The sequence below is a fragment of the Habropoda laboriosa genome, unplaced genomic scaffold (assembly GCF_001263275.1).
Source record: "Habropoda laboriosa isolate 0110345459 unplaced genomic scaffold, ASM126327v1 scaffold101, whole genome shotgun sequence".
Taxonomy (NCBI): Eukaryota; Metazoa; Arthropoda; class Insecta; order Hymenoptera; family Apidae; genus Habropoda; species Habropoda laboriosa.
Window position 1 is genome coordinate 627,772 of NW_017100207.1, and position 22,114 is coordinate 649,885.

The window sequence follows — 22,114 nt, forward strand, 5'->3', positions numbered from 1 at the left end:
GTGAGCCATTGTGTATCGTTGCCCCCAAGGCCGCGATTATTATATTCACCCGCCGAGCTTAATTAAAAGACATCTAACAGTCCCCATCTTACTGTCGAATTCGTCCGAACTTCTTATAGAGAACAATTGCAACTTTTCTTCTGGATTCTTAGCTTCTGTAAAAAGTAGGTCTTGAAGAATTGAAGATGAAGACTTCGAGGAAAGAAGTGGATTCTGGATTTTGAGACGTTGACTCCCAAATGGGAGTCGAAGAAAAATTTCTCAGGTTTTGAAGGATTTAATTTCTCAGAAATCGACTTCCAAATGAAAGTTAAGAAAATTGGGAAAGTCAGGGAAAAATTACCGAGGTTTCAAAGGGTTTCATTTCTCAGATATCGACTCCCAAATGAAAGTCAAGAAAATTGGGGAAGTCAGGGAAAAATTTACCAAGTTTCAAAGGGTTTCATTTCTCAGATATCGACTCCCAAGTGAAGGTCAAGGAAATTGGGAAAGTCAGGGAAAAATTACCGAGGTTTCAAAGGGTTTCATTTCTCAGATATGGACTCCCAAATGAAAGTTAAAAAAATGACGAGAATCAAAGAAAAGTTCCTTAGCTTCCAAAGGGTTTAGTTTCTCAGATATGGACTCCCAAGTGAAGGTCAAGGAAATTGGGAAAGTCAGGGAAAAATTACCGAGGTTTCAAAGGGTTTCATTTCTCAGATATGGACTCCCAAATGAAGGTCAAGGAAATTGGGAAAGTCAGGGAAAAATTACCGAGGTTTCAAAGGGTTTCATTTCTCAGATATCGACTCCCAAATGAAGGTCAAGGAAATTGGGAAAGTCAGGGAAAAATTACCGAGGTTTCAAAGGGTTTCATTTCTCAGATATCGACTCCCAAGTGAAGGTCAAGGAAATTGGAAAAGTCTGGGAAACATTTCCCAAGTTTCAAAGGGTTTCATTTCTCAGATATCGACTCCCAAATGAAGGTCAAGGAAATTGGGGAAGTCAGGGAAAAATTTCCCAAGTTTCAAAGGGTTTCATTTCTCAGATATCGACTCCCAAGTGAAGGTCGAGAAAATGAGGAGAGTCAAGGAAAAATTGCTCAGTTTTCAGAGGGTTTCATTTCTCAGATATCGACCCCCAAATGAAGGTCAAGAAAATGAGGAGAGTCTGGAAAAAATTACCGAGGCTTCAAAGGGTTTCATTTCTCAGATATGGACTCCCAAGTGAAAGTTAAAAAAATGAGGAGAATCAAAGAAAAGTTCCTCAGCTTTCAAAGGGTTTAGTTTCTCAGATATCGACTCCCAGACGAAAGCCAAGAAAATTAAGAAAGTCAAGAAAAAATTGTTCCACTTTCAAAGGATCAACACCTCGCCGCAAACACTCCAAAACTCTCGAAACAAAGGTAAAAAAATTTCAATACTCCTTCGATCTCCCCTCTCACCCAAGCACCCACCATAAAAACCCCTTTTCCCTCTCTCCATCAAAGATTCAAGCATCCTCCTTACCCGAAGCGACACGAAACGCGTTAATAATCGATAATCCGCGACGGTTCGAGTGAATCGTGTCGATACTTAAAATTCTCCGTACGGCCCTGTGGTGCACGCATCTGTCCGTCTGTCAACGACCCCAGAAGACCGACAACGACGACGCTCGCTGCCATTCTTCTCGCGTTTCCGTCCATCAATCCTAGACTCGGCGTCGAGGCTGGAATGCACGCGGAATATCGCCTCTCCTCATCTCACCCACGACGTCTACCGTGTTTCTTTTTCGTAATAACGAGCCAACGCGTCCTTCTTTTTCCACCGTCTCAACTTCCCTCTCTCGTTCGATCCAATTAAAAGTTTGCACGAGACGCGGCTAGATAAGGAAAAACACACGCGCTGCGAGGCCCACCAATTCTGTTCTCTACGCGATATTTATTGCGCCTACCAGGCAAATTTACCTCTCCTTTATCCCCTCTCCCCTCGCTCTACTAACGAATAAATAGCTGATTAGCCGAATAAATAACAATTTACACGATACACCTATATATACGAAACGTTAACCCCTTCTGCATCCATAAACGAGAAAGACACCTCGAGAAATAATTTTCTTGCGCACACACGCGTGCAGTCTCGAATCGGTAACTTCAATTTTCACGTACAGAATTTCCACGGTTAGCGAGGATACATTTTTTTTACCACGATTAAATCAGCGTAATAAGGGAAGTACGTAGGAAAATTGATCACGAGGCTGAATGGTGAATGAGACGAGAACGGTGGACAAAAAATTCTAATGGGTTTCTTCTGGCGTGATGCAACGGGTAATTAAAGCTCTAAATAAAATTAACTGCCCATCGATTATGGATTCCTTTTTTTTTTCTCCTCCTCCTTCTTCTTCTTCTTCCTCTTCTTTTCCGTCGCAGGATAGAGGACACGTTTATTGCCTCGTATAAATCCCAGGAATTGACTTTACGAGATTATTAATCATTTCCAGCGAGGCAATGGTTAGTAAATCAACGAGAAGCTTCACACTGTCGATGTGCTCCGATCGGGGCTAATTTTTACAAAACTTCCTCGTACACGGACTTTTACAAGTTTCTAATTCTCCCGTTTCCTCGTTCTCTCGTACCTGTAGGTTACGTGTGTACACCAAAGGAGAAAAATGAGTTATCGTTCCGGAAAGAGAGCCGCTTAACAGGGGCAGCAACTAAATAAATGGATTTAATTAGAAGGAAGAGGCATCGTACGTATGCAAATTCGTTAATGATTCTCGAAATAGAAACGTATTTCCACGGAGTAACGTTGAAAACAAGTACACCGAGGGGGAATTAGAAATTCGCTTTGCATTTCCTAGCAAAAGGCCTTTGTTTATAATTTATCGCCATTCGTGGAAACGATAATGGCCCGTATCTAATAGCGTGCAGGAATTTCGTTTCTCTAACTGGAACTTTAGTCGGTCGGTGATGGAAGACTGTTGGTAAATCGAGAACAGAATCAGCATGAGGTGGAGAAATGTTGCTGCAAGGGGGAGAAAAAAGAAACATTGTGGAAATGGCTGCTTGTTCTAACCCTTTCAAATCGAACGTTTAATCTTTCGCTCTGAGACGATACGAAGATTGAGAAGCTCTCTTCCTTACGGAGACTAAATTTTCGCTATTTTTCAAACTTCCACGTTCTTCCGAATGAAGGAATTTCAAGCTTTCGACTGTAAGTGTCGAGGAAGACACATTATTCTTTTTTTAATTCTTCGAGGACACCAAGTTTCATTTAGATGATTAGTTGGAGATTCCTATTACTATTTGTCAAACGAAGTTAACGAACGAGTAGAAGCTCTAATCTAACAATTTCACGGCTATCAATTTCTAATATCTATCAGAGACTCGTGAAATTGAATCAACCTTTCGAATCCTCAATCATCAGCTCTGTACTGCTATCAGCTTCCACTTTCAATGTAAAAATCCTCATATTACATGCATATCACTGGTTAGCATTGGCAGAGGAGTAACTCGAGAAATGTGCTTCGACTAATAAATCAAAGCTCCAATTTAATATCCAGAACCAACCTTGCAAGTCCTCAATCTTCTGGTATAAATCCATACACCTGTTATTAACACCTAGCGCACATCCTCGACTCGAATCTTAGCTCAAAAAATGTGTATTTGACTGCCTGGCCTGATGTTTGATTTGAAACTAATAAAGTTAGAAATAGTGTGATGTTACACGATGAAAAGCACACATTTTCATCTCGAATCTTAATTTAAAAATGTGCATTCGACTAATATTTGAATTCTGAGCGCACAATCTGACCTGCTCCCTGACTTGAAACTAACAAAGTTAGAAATAGCGTTATTTTAAAAATCTCGATTCAAATCTTAACTAAAAAAAAAATGTGCATTTGACTAATATTTGAATTTTGAGCATTTAATCTGACCTGCTCTGTGACTTGAAACTAACAAAGTTGGAAATAGCGTTATTTTAAAAATCTCAATTCAAATCTTAACTAAAAAAAAAAAAAATATGCATTTGACTAATATTTGAATTTTGAGAATTTAATCTGACCTGCTCTCTGACTTGAAACTAACAAAATTAGAAATAGCGTTATTTTAAAAATCTCGATTCAAATCTTAACTAAAAAAAAAAAATGTGCATTTGACTAATATTTGAATTTTGAGCATTTAATCTGACCTGCTCTCTGACTTGAAACTAACAAAGTTAGAAATATCGTTATTTTAAAAATCTGAACTAAAAACATGTGGATTCGACTAATACTTGAATTGTGAGCGTATAATCTGGCTCGCTCTCTGACTAGAAGCTATCAAAGTCAGAAAAATGTCTCCTTTAACACGCCAAAAACTACATAGCAAAAAACGGAAAACCAGAGAATTGACATTTTTTTCCACGCTATCAATGGCAAGCAGCGATATGGAAGCTGGCTTTTGAATACGAAAAAGAAGAAAAAAAAAAATGCTCAGCTCACGTCTGCTCCCCAAGCTCCTCCATGAGGGTATCCGGTGCATTTCGCCGTGGTGTGTTCGCGTGCAAGAGGCAGTAACCCTGAAGGTAAGGCGAAATGCCACCTGGCAGCTTTTTGTCGTGCACGCCGCGAGATGCGATATCGTTTTTGCCGGTAGCTCGAACAGCGGAGGCTGCCCCTCTTCAACCACCGTCTCCTCATCGTCACAGTTCGGCCCCACTTCCGGTCTGGGTTAGGTCTGGCCAACTCACCAGGACCAATAGAAACGATGCACCACGCCTCCCCCACCCACGCGCACCTGCGATCACGCCCACCAATCGGAGGACGTGCTACCTGGTGAACCGAGTGAACGTCGAGAGAGGGAACTACGGAGAGGAGCTTAACAGGCGTCCTCCAGTACGGCGACGCGCACGCTCCGACCTCACCTTCCTCTCTTCTCTTTTCTTTTTTATCCCTACCCTTCGCTGTGTATAGTACTCGACACGTAGAGGGAGGAAGGCCACCTTCCTTCTACTGCAACCCTCTCTCCACGTTAGTCAAACTGGCCTTTCGTTCGATTCTCGCCTTCTCTCCCTCTCTCTCTCTCACGCTTCTCTTCGAGTCTCCTTAGGAGGTTATGCGACCCTCTTTGTCGGCTCACCGAGACTTCCATGGGTTGTGTATTTTTAGTTTCGTTTTAAGTTAAGCCTTCTTCGACGACCGCGATGTTCATTTCGAGATATCTTTTGTATTCTTGGGGGGGTTTGGAGGTGATTGAGCGTGTGCTTGTTGGAGAGAATTTGGATGATTTCTTAGGTAAAGTTAGAGAGATTTGGTGACAAATTGAAAGTTTGTGGTACCAAAGGGTGGAAGCTTCTCTAAATTAATTAACCCTCGCTTCACCTCCAATCACACAGATCAACGATTAAGCTACCAGCAAAGTGCTACAAAGCACTCGCAAAATTTCTCCAAACCTTCACAGATAATTTACTCCTCCCCCCTTTGAATTCCCAAAACGCAATTACCCTAATGAGCTCTGAATGCGTGACTGAAAAAAGTACCCAACTTCCTGAATTCTCCCCAAAGATCGACGAATACGTTTTCTCATTTTTGTCACCGTGTCCTTGCCACAAAGACCGCTTGAAAAAATCGCTCGGGACTTCCTGTATGTCCCGAAGAACGGGTCGTTTTCTCGCGGGGAGTGCAATTAACGCTCGCGGCAATGAATCGATCCTAGTGTCCCAGATCGGCAGAAAAATCACACGTTAAAGGAATAAAAATCGCCGCGCCTTGAACTTAACCGTGCTCTCTCTTTCTCCCGCGGCAGAAAACGAGGGAGGAGCGTGCGTCACGCAGCTTCACGGCCATTTTTGCCACGGGCCTCGCAAAAAGGCCCGTTGCGCCCGCCAAATTTGGAAAGCCGGCTGGGCCCACGAGCGGCCTTTTACGGGGGCCCCGCGATTACCACCTTCAATGGCCGCCTTCAACTTGAAAATCGAGCGCAGCTTGTGAAACTGTTCGATTCGTGTTTTAACGCCTACGACAGCCACTACAGACCTCAGAGAAGAGAACAGAAAGAGAAGAGATTTGTTCCGATGATTTTCACCGAATAAACTTTTCAGGAATTTCGCATGGGAATTGTGGAATTCGCCAGCAAGTCTCGCGTTCTCCACATTTCCAGCCAGCGAAGAATTATTTTTTCCCGTTTGCGCAATAGACTTCTTGCTACGTGTACATTCACGCGTTCGCTCGTATGCGAAGAGGAATATTTTGAATTTTTGTTAAGAGGCGGTGCAGATGGAAAATTGTATAGAAATAACGATACAACCCTTTCAGAGTAAATTGTACATTCGTGTGATGAATAATGCATGGTCGGCGCGTGTGTTCGAATAGGAAGAGAAATATTGCAAATTTTCATTATCGCAAAATCTTGATTTTTTAAATTTCAGATATTTTAAACATCTGACGTCACTGAGCAGGCTTCTCAATTTATAACAAATAAACGATTAAACTCAGAGTCCAGAAATTGTTGTCAGATAGAAAATTTCCTGAAAATAATTAAATAATGGTTTGAAAGCAAATAGCAATTCTCACAATTTTCATTATTACAAAATCCTCTTTCTCAAATTTTCGATATTTTAAACATCTGACGTGATTAAACTCAAGGCCCAGAAATTATTGTTGCTATTACATAGAAAATTGCATAAAAATAGTGAAACAATGCTTCGAAAGCTTTCGAAACTACAAAATTCTTCGAGATCACTTTGGAAGTTGCAAAATATTTGAAACACTGAAAAAATGAGAATGAATTTTTCGCCATTTCTAAGACTCCTGAGCCCGCGCGAACAAGAGTGTGTAAATTCGTGTGCAGGATTCACGGGAAGCGAATTTTCATAGAGGAAACGAACTGACTCGTCTTCCGCGTGTCTGCAGTTCCCTGGTAATACGGTGTTTTTCTTACAATTAGCTAAACGAGCCGCATTCCCCGCCCCCATCTAAGCCGCCGACGGAGATTTTCCAAGCGGAAAAATCAACACGGCCAGTTAATTTCATTCAGATTTATGAGAATTAATGAACGCCGCTCGATCCCTTAATTTCCTTTAGCGGCGAGCCGACGCGGCCAGTCCCACGAGTTTTCTACCTTACTCGGGTCGTCGACATCCTTAACCTTCTCCATCTTCACGTAACAATTTCTCTCCTCCGATTCCACATTTTTCCTTGCTTCTCATAATTTCAACGAAAACTCGCGATTTTTTTTAACGAACAAACGAGAAGATCACAGCGGAAGATTATCGATGCACGATTAGCAATATTCAGCGATCTCCCGATGATAACTTGGAAAAATTCTAAATAGGAAAACTAAGAAGAGTGAAAGATTTTCACAGCTTTTCTGTGTCCTTACAGCAAAAAGTCACGATTCTCCCAAGTTCAAATAGGAGAAAAACAGTGAAATATTTAGAAGGTAATTGAACCTCGGAAAATTCTAAGTACAAAAGCCAAGATCAACGAAAAAAGAGCGAAAGACGCTCTCTCAAGGTGTGATCCGTGACAAGACTAAAAAAATGTCAGAACAGGTACCAAAAAATCAAGTTAAAAAGCGGTGACTAATGTCGAGCTTTCCGCTTCGTGCTAGCAGCAACGATCGCGCTTATGGTCGCCGAGCGGAAAAGTGGTGAGACAGGACGAAGGGGAAATTGGTTGCACGCTGCACTCTCAGAGGCTTTTTGTCTGTCAATTCGAACTTCTCTTTCGTTCGCTCTTCGCACTATCTTCCTTTATTAAACAAACACCGGTATCATACCTAACCACACGTTTCAACCGTCATTTTTCCAAAATTATCCATCAACCGAGCGATTACCATTCAATTACACGAACAAAGAATAGACGAAAAAAAAAAAAACAAAGGAAGAGGAGAGATGTAAAAAAATTCTTCACAATTGGAAAATGTTAGAGTGGTATCGATAGCCCGTGATTAGCATAAAAGTATGGGCAAACAGCGTTGACCCGAGATCACGGGAACGATTAAACGTAAGCACGGCAATTAGTCACGGCCTTATGACCTGATGTGCACACGTTACACCGTAATTATTCTCATAATCTGCTGTCATCGCATTTTCCCGGTAATCGTCCGCGTTAAATTCATCTCGAGCAAGAGCCACGAGCCGTGCAAGCGGTTAGAAGGACGAAACGCGGCCAGAAAGCAACCACACACGGGGTATATAATATGCATAATTAAAAAAGAGGGACTGCTAACTAGACTGGCAATTACACCTTCCTACCGTCTATCGACGCCCTTATTCAATTAGCCGACCAGCGGCAAATCCAGCCACCGTGAACTTTACTCACCAACTCTGACGACGACTTTTCCGGCTTTTCTACCCGTGAAAATAACGTTGCTTCGCCATCAACATTTTTGTACCACCCGTGTACTCCTGCGCGACCTTTCATCGAAATCTAGCGGATTTTGAAAGGGAGAAATTTGATTTTGCGCGGCAAATCCAGCCACCGTGAACTTTAATCACCAACTCTGACGACTTTTCCGCCTTTTCTACCCGTGAAAATAACGTTGCTTCGCCATCAACATTTTTGCACCACCCGTGTACTCCTGCGCGAACTTTCATCGAAATCTAGCGGATTTTGAAAGGGAGAAATTTGATTTTGCGCGGCAAATCCAGCCACCGTGAACTTTAATCACCAACTCTGACGACTTTTCCGCCTTTTCTACCCGTGAAAATAACGTTGCTTCGCCATCAACATTTTTGCACCACTCGTGTACTCCTGCGCGACCTTTCATCGAAATCTAGCGGATTTTGAAAGGGAGAAATTTGATTTTGCGCGGCAAAATCGTGAGAGCGCAAAGAGCGCGAAATTTGAATTATTCAAAAATATAGATTTAACGCGCTGCGATCTCTTTTATTAAAAACTGTTACAAAAGAATCTCAGGGCAAGAGATTTCCCTGGAGTAACGAACTGAAAATCTTCCAGAAGAATTAGTTACGTGGAAAATTAGATTTTTCAATGTTCTTTAATTATTTGTTTACGGCTAGATGGATTACATGAAAATTGGCAAACTGAGAAACGAGGAAATAGAGAGATTCGTGATTACCGACGAACGTAAGGGAATAAGGGAAAGTTTCGCTAAGGAAATATGGTTCGATTACGCTGGTAAAGCGGCATGATAGATGGCAGAAAATTTCCAAGCTGCGAACAAGCGTGGAAAATACACAAATCTCGAGCGTGTAATTAAGAGATAAATGAGCGGTTGCAACAGACCGATAGAAAACGAGGACTTAATGAACAGCGCCGGTCGAAAGGGAAAAGAAAGTTTGTTTGCTAAAACGAGCCGCAGGATGCGCGAAAGACGCAACGTGTTTCGCAATTCACGATTCAAACGGCGCGCTGCTTTAACCCAGTTCTGCTGGATTTCCTAATTTTCCCCTCTATCCTTCATTTCACGACCAGCTACTATGCAAAAGAATTCTTGAAAAAAAAGGAAAAATAAGAAAAACCATTAAACGAGATCGTTTAATATTAATGTTTATCGTGTCGGGTGAAAAACACCTGCTCCAATTATAATTAATTTTCTATTGTGCTCGGGCAATTGTTACGGTTGAAAGGTGTAAAAAATCAACGCTGGAGTAACGATAAGAAAAAGGTGATCGATTGAAAGCACCAACATATGCGCTATTAAGCCTTTTTTCCTCTCGCGACGAAAAAAGACAGCACCGTTCACGGCTACAACATTGTCTCCGTTTTTGTCACCTCCTCGAGACTTCCTGCATCGTGTAAGAAAAAAAAGGAGAGAGAGAGAGAAAAAAAAGGAACGAGACTTTACAACAACGCGCCGCTTTTTCCCCCTTCGAGACACGTTAATTGAAACGTTGTTCAATCACGGGCGATATAGAAGGGAAAAAAGGAACGCGCTCGTCACACATGCACAGAAGGAATGAGAGAAATAGGGACGATACACAGTGAGCCGAAGAAAAATCTGGAAATAAAATGAGAGAGGGGATAAAAGAGACTTTAGTTAACAGTTGATCATTTACATCGGTTGACTAATTGTCGTGAATTATGAACGATATTAGAAGGTAAGTGGCAGGTGTTCGCCACAAAGTTGACAATGTTACGTTTAATTATCATCGTAAACCGTTAATGACCGCGTTACACCGCCATTAACGCCTCGGCTAATTACGATTTTGTGCCACAATAAAAATGACCGGGCTTCCTTCATGAATAGAAGTCTACACCGTGATTGGTCACGCGAATCTACACAACGTGTATACCTGTTTCTTGTCATCCAAAGATCGAACGAGAGGACGAGCTGTGATCCAATCTTCGGTTCGACCGAGTATCGATACATTTTTTTACAAAAGTAAAAACGCGGAAGATAAAAGGAACTGAAGAGAAAATTCCGATGTTATCTACTGCCGATAAAGTATTTTTGTCAAATTTTCCCGTGAATTGTTAGAAAAGCGATTACTTTTCGGAGCTAAGAAAAGGAATTACGATTTCATTCGCTCCTCGATGATTATTCTGCAAAAATTCTCTCTCAGAATGAGAACGCAGTCGCGAGATTAACCCTTTACTACAGATTTCTCAGAGACGAGCCTGAATTTTTATTCCACTGTCAAAATCGTGTGGACAATTTTCGAAGCTCTACAATTTCCACAAGAAAATTCCTAAGTTTCTGTAGAACATTATAAACATATTACGTTTATATATTATTGGAAAAGACCTGATATTAGCCATATTATAACACAGTGATTGAATAAATAAAATTGCCAAACAGTCTGAATTTTTATTTCTCTATCAAAATCTTGTGGAGAATTCTCTAAGCTCAACGATTTCCACGAGAAAATTCTTAACTTCCTGTGTAACATTAGAAACACGTTATATCTCGAAATTATTGCAGAAATTACATTACAGCACAGTAATTAAATAAATAAAACTGCCAGACTGTCTGAATTTTTATTTCTCTATCAAAATCTTGTGGAGAATTCTCTAAGCTCTACCATTTCCACGAGGAAATTCTTCATTTTCTGTACAATATTAGAAACATATTACGTTTATAAATGATTGTAAAAGTTATACCATAGCACAGTAATCGAATAAATAAAATAGCCAAACACTCCGAGAGCCTACGCGTCTCCGCAACCGCCTCAAAGCCAGCGATCTCCGGCAAGGGGTTAAAAATCCCAAGCACGAAGGAGTCGACCTTCCAGCGACGCTAAGAAGAAGAAGGAAGAAAAGAGTCGCGCTTCCAGTCAATTTCCACGATTCTCGATTCCAATGCACCGTTACATTCCGATTGGGCAAAAAGTGGCGAAAAAATGGCCGCTTTCTAGTTGGCCACTTCGAAAACCGTTCGCTCGCGCGTGTATACTATGCAACGTAGCTAAACTCTCGGTATCGTTCGCCGCTTTTTACCCGAGAAATCATTTTCACAGGTTGACACGCCGGATTATTTTCTTGCCTCCGTCGAGAGAGTCTACACGGTTTTTCTCCGGGCCTGCGAGAGAGGAGAGAGAAAAAATTCGAGTGAACAGATAGGCGAGACGATTAATTACAAAGTCGCCAACGATTACGAATCGACGACACGAGGATCGGTTTGCTCGGCCAGAGATCGAACCACCTGAGCCGTGAAGAACGCTGACCACCGAGTGTGGCGAGCACCTTCTTTTCGACTCTTTCTTTCGACGTTTGCGGAATCGCGGCGTTAAAGCCAACAGGAGGAATTCGCGAGCGAGTTGGATAATTGATAGACTACCTTACAGCCACTTTTTCTCCGTCTTGCAGATTCTTTTCTCGAGAATTCGGCTGTTCTCGGTTTATGTAACCCTTTCGGTACGATGGATTCAGATATCGCGAGTGTACCGTTCGATGAATTATGCAAATTCGTAATTTAGTGTGAAATTTCTGGTCAAGTAATTCTGGAGATTAAAATTTTTCAAATTTTCTTGGAGATGCGAGTCTTTTATTGAGATTTTTATTTAACTGTGAAGTGATTTGTGTTTTAACCCTTTCACTGCTTTTGGTGTCTGTAGGCGCTTTGAAAATTTGCTTACACCTGTGCCTTTGGTACTTTGAAAATTTGCTTACACTGTGCCTTTGGCGCTTCGAAAATTCGCTCACACTGTGCCTTTGGCGCTTCAAAAATTCGCTCACATCGTGCCTTTGGTACTTTGAAAATTCGCTCACATTGTGCCTTTGGCGCTTTGAAAATTCGCTCACATTGTGCCTTTGGCGCTTTGAAAATTCGCTCACACTGTGCCTTTGGTGCTTTGAAAATGTGCTTACACTGTGCCTTTGGCGCTTTGAAAATTCGCTCACACTGTGCCTTTGGCGCTTTGAAAATGTGCTTACACTGTGTCTTTGGAGCTTTGAAAATTCGCTTACACTGTGTTTTTGGCGCTTTGAAAATTCGCTCACACTGTGCCTTTGGAGCTTTGAAAATTTGTTCATGTAACGCGCGTTACATACTAAAATCTGCGACAACGAAAGGGTTAAAGTGGTTTTTTTGTTCGAAGAAAAATCTCGGAATATTCTAATTAGGTCTCGATCCAGGCAAGAAAATAGGAAAGAAATTCCCGCGACAAAAAGGCAAAGTGGTAAATTAAATGGAGGATCGAAGAGCATTTCACGGCGTCCCTTTGTACGACATTAATTACAGAAACTGTGCAATCAGTCATTCCCGCGGAATGATGCAAATAACACGCGGAACTCGACTCGACTCTCGACGAATGTCCGGCGATTAACATTCGAAGTATCAGGTTCACTGCTGCCGCACGATAATCCTGATATTAATCTTCGTCTTCGAAGACGTATAATGCCATTATTGTCTCGGTCAGCACGATAATTTGCGAATGGTAAAAACTGGACGCGAGTCGTCCGCGCGTTTTTTTCCACGTTGCGCGACACACGACTCAAAGAAACGGGGATGAACGACCTGCGTTGTTTTACAAAAGATCGAAGGACCACGAATGATGATTGAAACAAAGACAGTGCAATTTTTGAATTAGATCATTCTAAGTAACATCTGAAAAATTCCTCGCTTCTCATTTCTTATTCCAAGCAATACCGTATTTCTCGCCATTTTTCTACTAACCGAAAATTCAGCTGTGAAAAATACGCAAATTCTTTCAAACTGATATGACTTCTTCAAGTCTAGCATCTTTCGCGTGAAAAATACTCGAATATTATGCCTTTTTGCTAAAAATATCTTACGAAAATAAGGGTGCGAAAAATGCGCGCGAAAATATGAAATTTCAAAATTCTAACGCACAAATATGCATGAAAAGGAGTAAAAACTAGGACGAAAAAATTTGTCAAAGGGTTTATTCTCAAAGTCTTGCATTTTCCTTGCGAAAAATCCTCGGAAATCATTCTTTTCCATAAAAATATCTTACGAAAACAAGGGTGCGAAAAATGCGCGCGAAAATATGAAATTTCAAAATTCTAACGCACAAATATGCATGAAAAGGAGTAAAAACTAGGACGAAAAAATTTGTCAAAGTGTTTATTCTCAAAGTCTTGCATTTTCCTTGCGAAAAATCCTCGGAAATCATTCTTTTCCATAAAAATATCTTACGAAAACAAGGGTGCGAAAAATGCGCGCGAAAATCCGATATTTCAAAATTCGAAAACAGAAATATGCATAAAAGGATTAAAAAATACGACGAAAAAATTTGTAGGAAGTATCTACAACGATTCCTAAGAATAACATCTTTGCAACGTCCCTTAAATCTATGAAATTTCAAAACACTACTTCACTTCGATAATTTAAGTCGCGATAATCAATGCTTTCTCGAGAGCGATCGTACGTTTCAACGAGAATTTCCATTGGAAAGGACAGACAGAAGAAAAGTCTGTACACTTAATGGCGTAATAAGAATTATAGGTTCTACCAGAATTAGTTCCAAACTGTAATACTTTATCGAACAGTAAGCGTAATTTCAGTGATTTAGGAGCGGACTACGAGGCGTACTCTAATTTAGAAAATGCTCGTTGATTTTCTAATTGCGTTTGATTTACGATTGTACAATCCCCGTGTATAATCCCCGTTTTTCGCGACCAAATTAATTCTTCTGCTCTAAAAGTGTTGCTTCCATTCATTTTAGCCTTCATCTAGCCGTTTCATTCATTCCTCTTTTTATCAACGAGACCTCTACTTGTCACAATAATTTCCAACGAGCACAGCTTACACGTTACTTCATTTCCAAGGCCTAGGTGACTCGATTGGAAACGTTACGTGCGAGACTGTGCTTCCAGAAAATTAATATTCAACCTTTATCCGTCGATATCTGATTAAACTATACAATTTTTACACCCGAAATTCAACATGTCTATACATTTTTCAAATTTTTTATCCACCTAACTTCAGTTTTCCACTAAATAGTGTATTTTAACAATACCAAATTTATTTCCATGCAATTTTTAAGTTTCCTTTTCAATGTTTTATTTCAATTTTTAACCCACTTTTTGCGAATTAGTGTAAAACTTTAAAGATACTCGTTTTATTTCGATGCAACAAATGATACTAATAATATTTCCAACTTCAATTTTCCCCCTATGGTTAATATACTCGTGGGACACTGGAATAAAAATAATTCCAAATTTTTAACGCACTTTCTATGAATCAATATAAAATTTCAAATACACTACATTTATTTTAATACAGTAAACGACACTAACAAGATTGGTAACATCCATTTTAGCTAGCAATCCTTTTTACCGACGGTTAATACGTCGATCTATGTTTCCAATCAAAATTCGACACATATTTAACCCTTTCCATCTCACTACAGTACTCGAACAAATATTTACCTAAATTTAGTATCCATCACAGACACGATAATGCTCAAACGACAAATGCTTAAAAAAAAAATAATTCGCTCGAGAAAGGGTTGAATAGAACTGAAGAATACGAGGAGAATCCTAAAGATCGAATAGAATGGAATAAAACTATGGTGACGCATAACTATCGCGACACTTTCCAATCTACTTTGCACAAAAATGCATCTCACTGCCCTTCATTTCTCTCGTGTGCATTGCACAAGCACCTTGGTATGAGGATTCTCTACCGAGAACCGATATTGCGTTGAATAACGAGAAAAATGAAACCTCACGGATTCCGTCGCGGTTTCACACAGCCACGCGTCGTCGTCGTCGTCGTCGTTTCTTGATAAATCAACGCGAAACTATAGCATCCTTTTCTTCCGTTTATACACCGAGTGTTCGGTGGCCGCGGGAGAAAGCCAAAAGCCGAGGAGCGAATTCGTTTCCTAGCCGAGCACATCTGTTTTCAAGCCGAGCGAAGAATGTTAAATCGCTATGGTGTCGAACAGAGGTTGAAGAAAAAAACGGGCAAACAAGCTGGTTTTTATCGCGTGGCGACAAAAAAGGACGACTGTACAGCGAAAAGTAACCCGATACAAAGCGCTGTTTCAGAAATTGACCGTTGAGTTGATTGAAAATAATCGAAATACCGAACAGTTGTTGCTAACAATCATAAGAGACTAACGTGATTAACGGTAACTTATTAAATGATAATTATTCGACGAGAAACACATTCACTCTGTAATCCATAATTTATTACGATTCCACGGTGTAGTTTCGAGAGGAATATTATAAAAATCGAGAAAACGTACTTTCCTTTCTATCTCAATGTATAGATTGTTTTTGTATCGGATATACACGAGCAAAGGTTGGAATTGAATAATAACAGGTGTTCGAAAAAGGGGCGCATGTTCTAAGAAGTTCTTTGAGCCGCTAAAAACACGGCTTGAAAAGTGTGGCCGGTAAAAACCGAGCAGACGAGTTAATCCTTGGAACAAGAAAGCCAAAAAACAGGGTGTTTCATTCAGAATCTTGTTTGAAACCTACTATTACTCGATTCGAATCAATTACGTTCAATTTTGCTCATCGGAGGATAGTGAGCCGTTTCATCGTTGAGTCAATTCACACTGTGTCGCTCGATGTTGCAAAAATTCACCGTTTGCTTCGCTAAATTAACGCTACAATCTAACAACGTTATATTTTTGTCATTTCGTACCGTCGTGTATGCTCGCCGATTTACTGTGTTATTGTACATCGTTCATAACATTCACGAAACGTCCCAATTTTCCAAGAAACGATCAAGGCCAACGCGAACGCGTTGCTCGTGCCTGAAACCTCTCCGTTACAGAAAAACAACAGATAAAATTCCTGGATCTTCGCAGGGTAGTACATAGCTTGGTTCAAAACATCAACAAAGTCGACGAGCCTCCTCGCGCGAGTTTCACCGCGGACGTATGTTTTCATACACGACAGACAATTCCAGGAATTAATCGAGTGTAAAATTCTAGGCAGACAAAAACTAGCGACGAAATCGATCCTACCTTCCCGTGTTTATACAAATAACATTGCTCGTTCAATGAAATAAATCCTAATTTACTAGGAAATAAATAATTAGCGAGACAGCTTATCCTACGGTATTCGTTGTTTATACTAATTACATAAACTACGAGCTTCCTTCTTCGTATCGTTGTAATTAATTAATTATAAGCTTACAAACTGAAGCATCGAGAGGGAAGCAACACGCTGATCGCAATATCTCCAGCTTATAAAATAAAATGGACGTCCAGCGCTGGATAGGATTACCGACGTAAAAGCGAATCTCGTGGAGGGAAAAAAAGGGGTACTCACTTTGCTCTGCACATAGTCCAGGGCCAGCATGCAATCCGAATATCCGCTCTCTGTTTTGATGGTGGTGCCACCTTGTCCTGGGCCGGTTGAGCAGAACCCGGAACCGACGACTCCGACGGGGCCCCCGAGGCCGGCTGCCGCCGCCGCCGCGACGCTGTCTCGATACCACGGATACATTTCTCACAAGAACACCTAATTGATAGTCACTACGACGACGAACACTCTCGATATCTAATGGATCGGTACCGTAGAATAGTCCCGAGGCGCCACGGTTCCTCGTTACGTCACTGCGCGATCACTCGGTCTTGTTCAACACTACTTGGTACCGATTTTCCTCGATTCTCGCCTCTTCCCGACAATAACGTCGCGTACAACAGTCCCTCCTCTCCCTTGGCGCGTCCCTTCGCGGCGAGAATAATGACCAGCACACTTACGAGAGGAAGATTCACCGCGTCCTGTACGACGATTTCGTCCCGTTTCCATGCATACCGGCCACCAGAGAGACAGCTACTCTCGGATACAGAGTTAAAAGAGACGCACTGTATTTCAACGAACGAAAACGCGATACATAATACGTTGGAATAACGTACAACGACGATGTTGAACGCGCGAGAATATTATACAGCGTTACTAAACGAACGTGCCACGAACAAGTATCAACCGAAACTAGCGAGCTGCGTGTACGAATGTAAACATGCCTCGTCCGTAGAGAGACGAAGCCCAAGGATATACACATACGTACACGCACGCACAAAGGGTGCGCGTGATTGGTTAGTGACCTTTGGTCGAGTCTGGACACCAAAACTGTTTTCTAGTAAAAATATAATAGCGAAATAGCACGGTGTCTCTCTTGACTAGATTATTCCCCCACCCCTCTTCTCTATCTCCGTCTATCCTACCTGTCTATGTGTTTGTCTCTCTCTCTCTTTCTCGCTCTCTCTCTCTCTCTATCTATCTCTGTTTCACATACACTCGCACTTTTTCTTTTCTACGGAAATACAGTTTCGTTCGATACGAATAATAATTATTGCACACTGGTTGCTCGCGATATTGCACTTGGTAGAAAACTGCACTTAGTTACCGTACCATTGATTCTCTCCCCCCTCAGGACGTCCCTGTGACCGGCTCCCTGGACCGTTGGCCTCCGTTTCTCACTGTCATCGCACTTCCTCACCTTTCTCGTCGATTGTCACTCTAGCTAGCACGACTCGTACCACGTTCCATGATCGCGTTCCTCAAGCACCGGGAAGCGCAGGATGACTCGCAAGATTCCTAGCCGAGGATCCTACCGGCTCACCATCGACACGACGATCTCCGCCGAAAGAACGGTTCGTGCGTCTGGTCTCATGGTACCGGTATCTGGGAACCTTGCCTCGAATTCGTTTCACGTAGCTGACAGATCCTCTTGTTGCTTCGTTCTTCCTTCACTGTACGAGATATTCGAACGGACGATTCCACAGAGAGGATGGTGTCGCGACCGCGGCCATCTTACCGGCGACGAAATGTGGCGGGAAAACGCGCCACCGGAAAAGCTGTCGAGCTTTTTCTCGCCGGCTCTCTGTCGCGATTCCTCTCGTACGATTAGTCTCTCGGTTGGTCCAGTGCCGTAGTCTCCTCCTGGAACACGGAGACCGGTGTTGCTTCGTTTTTTTTTCGCCGTTGACGGATGAGGAAAAAACAGAACCGGCGAGGCCCGGAAATCGTGAACCGTGGACCGCGGACGCGGTTGCAGCACTGACGCGGGAGTCGCGATTCGAACAACCGTTCGGCCGTGCTCGGCCGTGCTCGGCCGCGCTCGGCTCTGCCCCTCGCAACACATCGCGAGTCGCTCGTGCTGCGCGCGCCGTGGTGGGGGTAACGAGCTGCCGCGGTGGGATTAGGGACGAGGGTGGGGGAACGGGCGGGTTTTCTCTCTCTCTCATTAGCCCCTTCTCTTTCCTAATACGTCTTTCCTTGTCCCTCTCGTTGCCGGAGTTATTGTTATACGGATAATTATTTTAGAAATTAATTTCGAACAACCGAGTGTCTATATTACGAAAGTATCTATTGTAAAAGTAATCACTAAGAGGGTATTAAAAAGCTACTCACTTTTGGAGAGTTTTATTTTTAAAAAATGTCTAATTAGTTCTGTATCAATGTTTCCAGACATAACCTATGTTATATTAATTTCAAAGAAAAGACAAAAAATGAGTTATCGCTAAAAAAGGCTACACAGCTTACCTTCATGACTTTAATCTATCAATTGAAGACACTCCCTGAAGAACACAACCCATGCGATACTATCGTCACCACTTAAATCATAAAAATGTCAAAAATCTACAAAAGGCAAGATTGCAACCACCATACGGTGTGTCTAATTAACTAATTACTCCGTGAAAGCTGGTGACACGTGAACGACACGTTTTCACGAGAGGTGAAGTGTATATGAAAATTTTCGTCCTCCGAATAAGGCGATAAGAGTATAATTGGAGGAGTGGAAGAAGGGCGGAGGAAGAACGCGAGAGTACATCATGACCTTCTACAACTTAATTTCACAGTGGCACACGCGTCGAGGAATAGGTTGGAAAAGGTCACGAGCATCGCGAGGCATCATGCAAAAAGCCGCCCCTGAAACGGTCCACGAATTCCTGGGGAATTTCTTCGTGGCGAGGGAAGAGAGAAAAAACGGTCCCCTGGATAAAAAGTCACCCCAGCGAGACGAGGGGTCGGTGGACGCCTACTCACAAGTGTCTCCTCTTATTTGTCTGCTACTTGTCGTTCGTCAGATTATGCACGACGTCGTCAACCTCCGAACAACGAAACTTCCGTAACGTGATAAAGTGTGGTGCAAAAATTCTTTTTTTTTCCTTGGAAGTTTCTTATCAAGTATCCGAATTCATCTTTAAGCAGAGATTTCAAGCTTGAGCTTTAAACACTTTTCGTGTCGTCGATTCGTAAAAAGCTGTTCTTCTGCAGGAAGCGTCGTCGTCGACCCCTACGGCGTGGTCCAGAAAAGAGCTATAACCACAAATCTTTTCGCCAAGGGTAGAGGAAGAGAAGAACAGGGGTTGATGGTCACGGTTACAGGGTCACTGGACCCGAGACGCTCCAGTTTCTTAAATGCCCCTAGTTAACGCGCAAGCTAATCTGTAGGTCAGTTTTCCAGGAAATTTTGTGCTTTCGATGAACCCTGGAAAAGAAAGAGACAGTTAGAGAATGTGAGTGAGGACGTTGACTCGAATTCTTCGAGAAAACCAAGAAGAGAGTGTGGAAATCTTATCATCTTAGTGAAACAGAGAAGCTACCCCAATCCTCTAACCAACGAAGCATCAAATATCCTCAAAATCTCTCCAATATCGTTAAACACACCTGTAACAACCCAACCTGTAAATTTCACATCCCCCATGCTTCAAAATGTCCAACCTAAAATTCCTCGGTCCAACGAGCAGCAGCTGAAAGACAGGTCATTGACCCCCACGGAAGAATCATAGCATCCCCAAGCGGTGTCACCTAATTTCCCGCGGCCGAAACGTCCCGGAATCACAGGGGTACGTCGACCTTGAGCAGTCCACCCTCTGTTTAACCGTTTCCCGGTTTCTTTCGCCGATGTGGAGGACCTGGTGGAAGCTCGAGACCCCCGCGGCGTGCTCCAAAAACAAGCTATAACCACAAATCTTATCGCCTAGCCCGGAGGGGGACGAAGCTGGAAGAAGTCTAAGGGGGTGGCTGGTTAGATTTCAAGGGGGAGTCTATCCCACCTTCCTAGCTACCTAACAAGTAGCCTGTAAGAAGAGCCGTTTCGCCCGGTGATTCGTGCGCTCGTAGAGCTGCCGGCGGCGTCGTAGCTTGGCCAGGAGGAAAAACTGCGACACGGTTTTTCGGCCAACGAGAGACTCCCCCGAAGTTCAAGGCCATCCCCAAAGAAAAGAGAGGGGCGGTTTTTTGTTTTCTCCACTGGCTGTTGGCATAAGAGAGAGAGAGAGAGAGAGAGAGGGAGAGAGAACGGGGACGACCGACAGACCGACAGACCCGGCTGGCTGCCTCGACGTCTAGCTAAGCTGCCAGACCATTTTTTCGACACCTGTTCTTTTTCGCTTGTAACGTTGACCTCTTATGATGTTTTACGAGTATCAACTCCTTCCGGGATGGATCAGGGAAGCCTCGACTCCTCCGGGTTCTCGGAAAACCGACGGAAGAGCCTTGGTACCTCTTGGATCCAGGACAGCTGGAGAATTGGAGGATTGAGAATTGTCTGGAGTGGTTGGATTTTATGGAGAATTCATTTTTAACCCTTTCACTGATACGAAGACATATGTGAATTGTTTATTATGCGCTGTGAGTATATTTTTGTGCAATTATTCAGTAAGCACTATGAATACACATGAGTGTAAAGTTTGTAAATATAGAAATAAAGAGTGAAAAATTATTCAGGTCAGAGCGTTATTTATCCTAATAAGTGCAAAACACTCGCGTCTTAAGCCTGAAAGGATTAACCCTTTCACTGCTATTGGCGCCTTTGAAAATCTTCTGGCACCGTGTTGTTGGTGACTTTTGGTACACTTTCGTCTTTAGTCAATCCTTAAATTTTGCCTAAAATTCAATCCTTCGAGTACTCTCGCTTTAATTCAACACTAGTAATTTAAAAAAGATAAATTTAAAATTTCTCAAAATCTTTAAACGCCGAAACGAAAGATTTTCCCTTAATCAGCCGCAGCGAAAGGGTTAAGGGCTGAAATGCAAGCACGCCTGAGAAATTTGAACGCTTTTGGAAGACTCCTCGAGATTCGAAGGAAAGACGAAACACACATCGTAAGGCCGAAGGGATTAGGGGTTGAAATGGAAGCACGCGTGAGAAATTTGAACACTCCTCGAGATTCGAAGGAAAGAAGCGACGCAGGCAGGGGGTTGAGAAGAATTCCTCAAATTCACCTCGCGTTTGAAATGCAGATGACACGCTGTTAGTAGAGCGATCCCTCGATAAAACAAGAATTATCATCGGACTAATTAAATAGCAGGGAAAAAGGTAGAAGTTTCACGGATCGCAGAGGATCCATAATGGAGTCAGCGATGTTCGCATTCAGCCGGCGAATACACCGAGCGAAAAAATGAACGGAGAACGGCTAGAAAGCGTCGCATTGATCGCGTTACCCTGGTCCATGTTCGCGGCCATCTTCCTGCCGCCGGTTTTCACTGGCCAATCGACCGGACGAACCGGGCGAAATTTGAAAAATCCCGGCACGAATCGTCCGAATGGTGCTCGTTGGTCGTTCACGTCGGCCATGTTGCCTCGGACGCCGGCATAGGGGAGGGGGGCAAAGGGAGGAGGCCGGCCAAGTAACAAGAAATCTTGAAACAGAGCAAAAGGGTGGAGACGGAGATTAATGAGAAACGAATCCCGACGAGAGGAAGAGAGAGAGAACCGAAGATCGAGGAGCAGCCTTCGAACCTGATCCTCCAAAAGGGCTCGCCATCTTGCGAGGGAAATAGACGATCTCTACTTTGTACCATTGACTCAGGTCAGGACTAATCTTTGGTG

At 42.6% G+C, this 22,114-nt stretch overlaps 1 protein-coding gene across 1 annotated transcript in view; it reads right to left on the reverse strand.

Moving 5' to 3' along the window:
• LOC108570622 (zinc finger protein rotund-like) overlaps positions 1-16,846 on the reverse strand; it is a 252,569-nt gene extending 235,723 nt beyond the window's left edge. Inside the window, exon 1 of the mRNA XM_017932507.1 lies at positions 16,600-16,846. Coding sequence (XP_017787996.1) covers positions 16,600-16,776 — 177 coding nt within the window. The 5' untranslated portion in view covers positions 16,777-16,846. The remainder of the gene's footprint in view (positions 1-16,599) is intronic.
• Positions 16,847-22,114: the final 5,268 nt, after the last annotated feature.